Source organism: Babylonia areolata, chromosome 8 (assembly GCF_041734735.1).
Source record: "Babylonia areolata isolate BAREFJ2019XMU chromosome 8, ASM4173473v1, whole genome shotgun sequence".
Taxonomy (NCBI): domain Eukaryota; kingdom Metazoa; phylum Mollusca; class Gastropoda; order Neogastropoda; family Buccinidae; genus Babylonia; species Babylonia areolata.
Window position 1 is genome coordinate 27,395,370 of NC_134883.1, and position 11,208 is coordinate 27,406,577.

The window sequence follows — 11,208 nt, forward strand, 5'->3', positions numbered from 1 at the left end:
CATCTGCGCACCCACAGAGCCCAACCCACCCACCCCCAGAATGACTAGATGGTCCTCGTCGATCCCGACGGACGAGCCACTACCACATTTTTCCTCATTGCTTTTCCTTTTTCTTTCCTTTTTTTCAGATTCATGAGCCAGTAGTCTTTAGACTGTCGCTCTTTGCTGGGCAGTGCGAGACACAGCTAAAAACGGTCCGTTTTATATATTAGTGTCAATTTATCATAAGTGGAAGGCCAGGAGTGGAAATAACTCTACGGAAGTACAAAAAGTCACCCACAACAAGGTGAGTTATGCCAAGAAAATCTATTGAGATAAAGAAGACTACTGGCTGGGGCCAAAGATTTGTGTTCACGATGAGACAACTAATGTGTGGTCGACTTAGAGGGGACAAATAGCCAAAAACATGTACGCACACACATCCACATATGTTATAAGCTGGTGCGTGCAACTGGAGACAACTTTCATGACAGTTAGCAGTGGTATTCACTCCAAATAAAACAAGAAGTCACTTCATTTCATGTGAAAAAAAAAGTTTTATTTCAAGATAATATGTACACATGCAAAATATTTTCAGAGTATTTCCTCAAATTCAAACAATGTACAAACAAGAGACACAGTGATGGACTCACATGTGATACCTGCCAAGCCACCAAACAAATTGCTGAACACTACAAAAACAGAAAAAAAAAAGCATATGCCACAGCCAACTGGAAGTGGCGGAGGAATAAGAAAAAAAAAAAAAGGGGGGGGGGGGTGGGGGGGGGGGGGGGGAATCACAATACTGGATGAGGATGATGAAAGCAATGCTTTTACTTTACTTGGAGACTTGCCGAAATGATGTACTCTTTCATAATACAACATCACATTAACCAGACCAGAGAGATGCAGACGCATCAGGAAATTTTGAGCAATACTCCTAAAGACTCCATTGTGTTGTCCAAGACATCTCATTAGAGCCCATAGCACAAATGCCAAGAACTCTTCAGGCAGCAGAATTAAGTATATAAGCAGCGAGCAAAGTAATGAACAATTACAACAAAAAGAAGAAAATGGGGAAAAAAAAATTTTAAATAAAGAAAAGAACCACAAACTGAAAACTGATGGAGATTTCACAAACAAGCACCACAACTGTGCAGAATCCTATAGCACCAATGGACCTTGTCAAAAGCCCTCCACACATCTTTGGTTTGGTAACAGACACAACTCTTTTGTCTTTGCTGCCTGTGGTTAGGAAAATGTTCAGCTCCTTCCAAAACCATCAAACTCACCATGACTCATTCAAAAAAAAAAAAAAAAAAAAAAAAAAAAGTCTTGGCAAAAACAATTCACTCAGAGTAGTCTTCCAGTCATCTTCAAGAAGTTCGTGAGCACTTCTTCTTCATCAACGGCGATCGTTTTGAAGTGTTTAGCCACGGTCTGAAACATAACAATACAGGGTTTTGAGATCATGTCCCTATCCCTTTCACTTACATACTTTTCCTTCCCCATCTTGTATTTGTAATGCCTGAATCATTAATCACGATAACCCTTTGTATTTGTAATGCCTGAATCATTGATCACGTTAACCCTTTGTAATGCCTGAATCATTAATCACGATAACCCTTTGTAATGCCTGAACCATTAACCACGACAACCCTTTTTAATACCTGAACCATTAATCACGATAACCCTTTGTAATAGCTGAATCATTAATCACGATAACCCTTTGCAATACCTGAACCATTAATCACGATAACCCTTTGCAATACCTGAACCATTAATCACGATAACCCTTTGTAATACCTGAATCATTAATCACGATAACCCTTTGTATTTGTAATGCCTGAATCATTGATCACGTTAACCCTTTGTAATGCCTGAATCATTAATCACGATAACCCTTTGTAATGCCTGAATCATTAATCACGATAACCCTTTGCAATACCTGAATCATTAATCACGATAACCCTTTGTATTTGTAATGCCTGAATCATTAGTCACGATAACCCTTTGTATATGTAATGCCTGAATCGTTCGTCACAATAGCCGTTTGTATTTGTAATGCCTGAATCATTAGTCACAATAATCGTGTGTAACAAGTCTAAAAAAAAAAAAAACAAAAAAAAAAACAGTCAAAGCATACCTCTTCCAGCTGATCTTTTTCCACACCACCCCGGTGGGTGATTTTGAAAAACTTTTTATATTTTCTTAGACTGGTTGTACTCAATGTGCTGAAGTCGACCTGAAACAAAAGATAATCATATCATTTTAAAACATTGATATGCAAAATAATCCTCAATTGGCTCTTACAGAAGTACAACAATCAGGAGTTCATCCTGAAATCTGACTGCAGTCACATGCATTCCAGCTGAAGCCACAGAGTGCTTCATTAATTTTACAGCTACTGGCACATAATGGTGTTAAAACAGAAAAAGAAAAACCAGAGTCAAATTTAATAATCTGGCCAATGCAAAATGAAAGAAAGTAACAACTGGAAAAAAATGAAACAAAATGACCACACATCAACAGAGCAGGAACAAGTGAAAATGAAACAAAATGACCACACATCAACAGAGCAGGAACAAGTGAAAATGAAACAAAATGACCACACATCAACAGAGCAGGAACAAGTGAAAATGAAACAAAATGACCACACATCAACAGAGCAGGAACAAGTGAAAATGAAACAAAATGACCACACATCAACAGAGCAGGAACAAGTGAAAATGAAACAAAATGACCACACATCAACAGAGCAGTAACAAGTGAAAATGAAACAAAATCAACATGACCACAAATCAACAGAGCAAACATAAAATATAATAACAAGGATTATGATGTTGATGGAACACATAATGCCATCCACACTAAACACTGTTGTTGGGTGTTTTTTTCGATTTTTTCTTCTTCTTTTTTCATGAAGAAATAAAAGCCAAAACATTTTGTAAACAGAACACCCCATGCCATTTTTCTTCTCCCCCCCCCCCCTCTTTTTCTCTCCTTTCCTCAGAATCAATAGCTCAAGCCATCTGCCCATCCAACTCTCTTGAGTCTGAAAACGTCTCAGACAGTTACTGTTGGAAAACTTCATATCCGACATATGCAGTCATGCACATTGTGCAGAGAGCAAGACACCTGGATGGTAACCACCCTGTTGGGGGTCAGAAGACATTATGTGTCTCCATGATCTGGTGGGAACTATAACTCCTGGTAGAGTCTGACAGGTCAAAGGGTGGAGAAAAGTGGGGCTCTCATAGATTAGATGTGATCAAACATAAAATTCCATACTTTTTTAGGTTCTTTTTCAGACCAAATACAAAGCCAAAACGATTCTTTAAAGTTTTCTAATTTGTCTTCAACACCACCGATGAAAGAGAGCAGTGGCTATCCTGGTATCAGTGTTCAAATTGGACCCCTTTTTTGTTTGTTCATTTGTTTTTTGTCGTTATTTTCTAAATGTATTAACTAGTTCAGTGCCAATAAAATGTCAGCTGATGTCCTAAACAAAGTGTTACCATAGTGCCTATGAGATGTCCACTGATGTCCTGCATCTATTCCGATTTTTCCTTCGTTGGAGTTTAATGAATATAAACATAAACATATTCTGAACAGTTAGTTTAATGTGTCTGGATGACAAAATACTATTCAAATGAGCATATACCGGGAGGAAGACCTCTTTCTTCTGGAAAATGATTTGCTATCTGGACCACATGGGGTAAGGATGGAAAGGAAGTTTGCCTCATATGCAAAAAAAAAAAAAAAAAAAAAAAAAAAAAAAAAAAAAAAAAAGAAGAGGCATCGGAAACTTTGTCCTGCCAAGACAGTGGTCTCAACTAAGTCATCTCTTGTCTGATGATTCATTTAAACATGAAGGTTACACAATAATAACAATAATAGATACTTATATAGCACACTATCCTGAAATCTGCTCTAGGTGCTATACAATACACCTTTGTTTACATAACACATAGCAACATCAATGTTACGTACACACACCAAAATGTGACTAACACACACACACACACACACACACACACACACACACACACACACACACACACACACACACACACTGCATACATACATTTTAACATACAAATGTACAGAGCGTATTGTCAACTGGACACTAACCATACACTAACTGTACATTATAACAATTAAAAACACTTCACAAAGTCATATCTCCCAAATGCCAATTCTTTCAAACTTTAAATTCATATCATAAAATAAATAGTGATGTCCAGGCAATGGAAACTAGAAAATGAAAATTATTACACGCAGACAGAAAGCTTCATTCCTATACAAAAGTAAAACCCTACAAATACCCTTAAAACACAAACAAATCGAGCATTCATTTCATTCTGAGTATAAAAAAAAACAACCAAAAAACAAAAAACAAACACACACTCGGGACATACACAGAATGACACTGATGAAACTGACAGCAACATTGTTCAGTCTCATCCATCACAGAAGACATTATTTTTGAGCAGCTGACAGTGTCAAACACACAGTGGGTAGCACAGCACAGCACGGCGCAGTATTGTATTGTATTGAACTGTACTGTTCTGTACTGTATTCATATCTCTGTGCAAACTTCAAGTCGTTCTCCCATAGAAGAGCACATCATCACAAGGCAGTGGCACCCATATCTTCTTTTTTTCTGTTTTGTTTGTTTGTTTGTTTGTACTTTCAAAGTGGATTTTTCTACAGAATTTTGCAAGCGACAACCATCGTTGCCATGGGTACTTTTATGTGTGCTAAGTTCGTGCTACACACATGGCAGCTCAGTTTATCATCTCATCCGACAGACTAGCATCCGGATCACCACTGAGGGTCTGTCTCTTGAGGAGGGTGAGAAAATACTGGCAAAAGTGGGATTATGGAGAGGCATAAAACAGAGAGGGACCTACCAACACTTTTGAATCTGAAACATAACATTCAGTTTTCAAACATAGCAACACATCTGTCATACATATCAATGACTGAATGAGGGGCTTAAAACAGAGAGAGGGGGAGAGAATCTCCCATGCTTGAAAAGTAGGCGAAGGCATTCCTTGCAAACAACCAAGTGAAAACTGACCTTGGGCTGTTCGTCGTCATCTTGCGTTCGCTTCCTCTTTCGTGGTTGGTTTTGTGTTTTCTTTCCCTTTCCAGTCAAGTCTTTGATTAAGGCTTCATGGAAGGTGCACACATGCTTGTGGCTAACCTGCAAAACATAAAGCACACACAGCTGGGTCATCCTGTCACAGTCATTTTGACACCGTTACAGCCCAATGTGATATTCTGTGAAGCATGTCATTTTGACATGTTATACATCCCACAATATGAACACGATAACTACTCTGTGTAGCATGTCATTTTGACACGTCACATCCCACAATGTGGACATAATAATTACACTGTGCAGTGTGTCATTCTGACATGTCACATCCCACAATGTGGACATGATAACTACTCTGTGTAGCATGTCATTCTGACATATCACATCCCACAATGTGGACATGATAACTACTCTGTGTAGTATGTCATTCTGACATGTCACATCCAACAAAGTGGACATAACTACTCTGTGTAGCATGTCATTCTGACATGTCACATCCCACAATGTGGACATGATAACTACTCTGTGTAGCATGTCATTCTGACATGTCACATCCCACAAAGTGGACATAACTACTCTGTGTAGCATGTCATTCTGACATGTCACATCCCACAAAGTGGACATGATAACTACTCTGTGTAGCATGTCATTCTGACATGTCACATCCCACAAAGTGGGCATGATATTCTGTGCAGTGTGTCGTCATCCTATCAGTGTTATTTTCAGATGTCATGAAAAGAACTGATAAACAATGTACACATATGGTTGCAAGTAAGACTTTATACTGGTATATGTTTTAAGTATATCAGTACAACATGTCCAGCATTATTTCAATCAGTAATGTTAATGTATTTGTATCTTTTATCTGCATACCACTGTCAGAAAATATCTCAACAATGAGCTTTCACTGGTAGATATTTTAACAACAAAATTTCATTTGTAAACATTTCAACTAAGCTTTTGATTTGATGGCATTTCAACAACAAGCTTTCATTTCTAAACATACCAGTAATAAGCTTTCACAAGCAAAACACCCTAACAGAGAGCGATTTTGATGTATTTCTGATACTTACGCTGTCGTCATGTTTGAGGTCCGGATGTTGGACTTTTCCTTTTAGCTTTGCCCTGCCGGCCGAGTTGTCACATCTGCGCCCCTTGTCCAGGACGCAGCACAGCAGTGATTCCTTGGGGCTGCTCTCCCTGTCCCCATTTGAGCTTCTGGAATACATCGTGACATTTTCAGAACTGAGCTGAACTCATGCACAGATTCTCATTGCCATCACCTTATGTGACCTCTCACACACCAAACAGAGAGAGAGAGTGGGGAAGCGAGAGAGAGACAGACAGACAGAAAGATTATGTATAAAACCCATTCAAATCCATTCAAAACAGTTTATAAAACAATAGTTACCCATAAGGAATTATGCATTTCGGAACAGAATATCATGACATGAGTATCTGTACCTAGCTTTTAACTCTCTCCGTACGAACGGCGAAAGAGACGACGTTAACAGCGTTTCATCCCAATTACCATCATCAAAATATTGCAAGCGGAACGCTCTTATACTGAAGAGGTGAATGTTGACAAAGAATACCACAGTTCTGACGACGGAAGCTAACGTTTGGGTCATTCTGACACCCACTGGACATCCGAGGGGTCTGTGTAGAGGAGAAGAGAGGACTGGCCGTACTGAGTGAGTTAACAGGGAACTTGTGTAGAACAACACGACGTAGCCTGGAGAATGCAGAAGTAGGTTGACTTGCATGACTCATTCTGAGCAACTGAAGCCACAGTGGTGGGAAAAGACTGATGATGGGAGACCACATGCAGTGTTGATAATTAATGCATGTGACAACTGGCCAATGGCACTGTCTGGCTCACAGTTCAACCTTGACTTCAGATCTATGTAATTGTATTTTGCGACTGATTGCTTCGGATCTTCAATGCATGTAAAAATGTCAGAATGCATGTTTCATCACATGCTAGACAAATGCACATTGCTTGTGCAGGGTTAAGAATTGTAGACATTTTGTTTAAATGCATGTTGTTTTTTTTGTTGTTTCTTATATTGTACAGTGCAACTGAACATATTTTACGTGGAGAGGCTCTACAGAAATTGGATTATTACTATCATTATTATTACACATGGATCCGCAGTGAGTAACTGAGTCATTTTAACACAAACTGCAATAATAAAAAGACTCTTCACACCTCGAAACAGACTAAAATGTAGACAGAGTATTGAAGGACACATAACAGGAGTTCGATCTATGCAGCACTTTATATGAAGCAAGCAAACAAAACTTGTCAAATGTGGACATCATTTGACCATGTGGCATCAACTGTTTGGCTTCAAAAAACACTCCCCAGTGCATAATATTTTTTAGACTCAACGCTCTCAGTCAAACGAATCAGTTCATGTCAAAGACAACACAGACGACTTGTTCACTTCAAACCCAAACAAGCGATCCTATTGGCCTGGAAAGTTGCCTGCAGCTCTCATGCTTGGCTACATTGTGAAAAATTGTCTGTTTAACATGACACCTTGATGCTGACTAAAATTGCCTGTGGTGGTGAACTGTATAGTTATGTCGCCAAAGGCAGTGAAAGAGTTCATAGATTAGATTACAGTGTGATTAATGAGAAAACGTTTCACTGACTGCTGAGTCCACTGGCACACTTTGTAATTGTTTTGTGTGTGGAACAATACCAGGAAAGTTACCTAAGATGCAGCTACAGAAGAATAGATTTCCAATTTTTTTTAAGTGTCTTTCCTCACTGTATTCTGCCTTTCAGCTCCTTTACAAATTACAATTTTTAGATTATGGCAGAATCTACAATTTACGGAGTTTTTTTTTTTTTTTTTTTTTTGTTTTTTTACAATATAAATTTCATATTTCGGCATTATGTACACCATACAACCATTTCAGCAATACACATCAACATTTTTATTTGTTCAAACACTTGGAAAATGTATGAAAATGTCACAAAGAAAACTGCTTTTCAATATAATTCATTCATTACTGCATTTTAGTGATTTTTGTTGTTGTTTGTTTTTTAAAATCAGAATCATAAAGCACAAGTTCAACATCGTTATTTTCATTCTGTTACTCAAAAACTTCAAATTGACTCCAATTCTTGAAAAAAAAAAAAGAAAAGAAAACCAGTCTTTAGCATGTGTTCTCTCAAGGAGGAAGGTGGCAGAATGGTTAAGACGCTCAGCTGCCAATACAGAGAGTCCGTGAGGGTGTGGGTTCGATTCCCGCTCTCGCCCTTTCTCCTAAGTTTGACTGGAAAATCAAACTGAGCGTCTAGTCTTTCGGATGAGACGATAAACCGAGGTCCCGTGTGCAGCACGCACTTGGCGCACTGAAAAAGAACCCATGGCAACGAGAGTGTTGTCCTCTGGCGAAATTACGTAAAATGAAATCCCCTTTCATAGGTACACAAATATGTAAGCATGCACTCAAGGCCTGACTAAGCGCGTTGGGTTATGCTGCTGGTCAGGCATCTGCTCAACAGATGTGGTGTAGCGTGTATGGATTTGTCCGAACGCAGTGACGCCTCCTTGAGAAAGTGAAACTGAGAAACTCTCTCAAGTGCCAAACATTGATGTACTTACCCTGTGCTGCTTGTCAATAGGTCTTCATCTGAAGACTTGCTCCCACTGGATTCGGCCGCTGAGGACAGGCTTGAAGAAGGGGCTGATAGTGGCGGCAGCTCCTCCTCCGTCGTTCTTTCTTTCGATTTGGCCATATGTTTTTTGAAAAAGTAAAAAGTTTCGTTTAAGAAGGCTTCCAGATTTGTCCGCCTTGATGCTTTTTTTCTCTCCACAACTCTTCGTAGCTGCGTTCTGACTTTATTGATGAAGTGCCGCTCCTTCATCTCTTCTGCTGTGAACCCACACAGATTCATCACCAAAATGACATTGGGGGTCTTGTTCGTTGAGTTCTCAATGCCGAAAATTTCGGTTGCAATCCCATTGGTGATCAAAACTGATAGAGGCTTTGTATCCTTGATATTGTTCAATGTCAAACCTGCTGCCTGACAGCATGGCCCGATGTGTTCGTTCTTCTGCACACAAAACAAAAAAGGAGATGTGTGATGAGTCAAAGACATTTTAAATGTGTACCCTGCCTTCACCTGGCAGTCAATAACCATGAGAATCCGCTCCACTGAGGAGACACAAGTTGCACACAATGTGCACTAGTTCATGCCACTGGTGCCTGGCCTTCACCATCATCTTGCTGAAGGTAAAAAGCTTTTCTTTTCTTTTTTCTTTTTTTTTTGGTGGACTTACCAAACAACTATAAAATCAAAAGATACGTACATCAGCTGGACGTGTTATTCATAATATAATTTACCAGTTAATGAGTACTTTTTTATGCACTTGAAAGAACCCATGGCAACGAGAGAGTTGTCCCTGACCAAAGTTTGCTGTGAAACCGATTCATATAATTTATGTGCGTGTGCATGACTGAAGCCTGACTGAATGACACATAAATAGAATGATGAGCGCCTCACATAGCTCTTACCTGGCTCTTCCCAGGTAGGCAGACTGTTGTGTAAATGACTTCATGCCTGTAAAGTGCCAAGTATAGGCACTATGTAGGTATCAATATTGATCAATCAAAAAGCCTTGACTTGCATCTAATTTTGCTTTGCTCAGCATGCTTTGTGGGTCGGAAAAGACTTTTCACAGAGGCAATACTCCATTTGCTTTCAGTTTAAACACACACACACACACACACACACTGACTGACTGAAACCATTTATTGTCAGATTAACTGTTTGTTGTACTGACATTTTCGCAACCATTTGAATAAAATATTAACTGAGCAACACAAGGAAAATTCTGATTTGAGGAAGGTATGATTTAAAAAACAAAACAAAAACAAAACAAAAAAAAACAAAAAACAAACAAAAAAAAAAAAAACAACAACAACCATTTAACAAGTCAAGGTACCAAATTTCATTAATATCATTATCTCCAAAAAATATTCTAACGCGCGCACATACATACGTTTCTCCCCCACCCTCTCTCTACATACATCCATGCATGCACACAAATGCCCATTATAATTCCCCTACCTCATTCCCCTGCCCACTCACACACACACACACACACACACACACACACACACACACACACACACACACACACACACACACACACACACATATTCACACTGTCTCTCACTCTTTCTCATCAAATTAAGGTTTCGTAATGTAATCAAGACGACATATTACCTGTTAGGGTCGAACAGTTCCACTAATTAGAATAATGGGAACTTTGCTCTACAAGTAAATCTGACGCTATCACCCAAAACGAAACACTACTTTGGATTAAATAAAACAGAGGGGAACCTCTGCAACAGAAAGGGGATGAAACAAATTAGAAAAACCGACCAATTGGATGGCTTTTAATTAGGTCAACTGCGGTTTTTGTCAGAGACCAACCATTTTCTTTGCTAGGGTGAAAAACGCTGGACATGACTAATGGAAGATTAAAGGCTGTAATCATATCATGAAGGGGTTTGAAATGTAAATGTGTATCTGGACATTCGAGCAAAAAATGTGGGATGTCAAGGGTCTTACCACAAATACATAGTGGTGACGGTTTCAAAAATCTGCATAACCATGCATTAGTTCTTAGCCTGTGTGTCAAGTTTCTTGTGGAAATTGATCCTGGGGGGTTCGTGCCTTTTCTTGTTGGAAGAGAGAGATCCCACCAAAGCTTCTTTTTTGAGTTTTCTAAGAACTGTTTCTGTCTGAAATTCCAGATATATGTTGAGAGAATAGTACAAGCTTCAGAAACAGAAATAGGAATATTGTGAGTGATTGAATCTGAATTGTTCGATGCCGCTTCCTTGGCACAAAAATCGGCCATTTCGTTGCCACGAAGATTAGAATGTCCAGGAACCCACAAGAGTGAAATGTCGGAGCCTCGCATAATTAACTGGTGGATTAAATACAAAATTTCGTACATAATATCTGCTCGTTCAGATGAAGATTGATTATTTAAAGCCATCAATGCTGATTTTGAATCAGACAGTATAAGGATTTTTGCAGGCACAAGAGGCATATCACTAAAAAAGGTGAAAGCCATCAGAATTGCAAA

The 11,208-nt window shown here is 39.0% G+C and overlaps 1 protein-coding gene across 1 annotated transcript; it reads right to left on the reverse strand.

The window, feature by feature from the left end:
- Window positions 1–1,332: 1,332 nt before the first annotated feature.
- On the reverse strand, window positions 1,333–8,843 carry LOC143285257 (histone deacetylase complex subunit SAP30 homolog). The gene is made up of 5 exons (XM_076592515.1): window positions 8,710–8,843; window positions 6,160–6,304; window positions 5,066–5,191; window positions 2,126–2,224; window positions 1,333–1,419 (listed from the first exon to the last, which is right to left on the reverse strand). Exons 1-5 carry the CDS (start codon window positions 8,841–8,843, stop codon window positions 1,333–1,335), a joined length of 591 nt encoding a protein of 196 aa, XP_076448630.1.
- Window positions 8,844–11,208: the final 2,365 nt, after the last annotated feature.

Coding starts and splice junctions, on each gene's coding strand:
- LOC143285257 (XM_076592515.1), bottom strand. CDS start 8,843: ATGGCCAAATCGAAAGAAAGAACGACGGAGGAGGAGCTGCCGCCACTA. Junction 2,225..5,065: donor ATGACGACGAACAGCCCAAG/GTCAGTTTTCAC, acceptor CTTTTGTTTCAG/GTCGACTTCAGCACATTGAG. Junction 1,420..2,125: donor AAAAAGATCAGCTGGAAGAG/GTATGCTTTGAC, acceptor GTTATGTTTCAG/ACCGTGGCTAAACACTTCAA.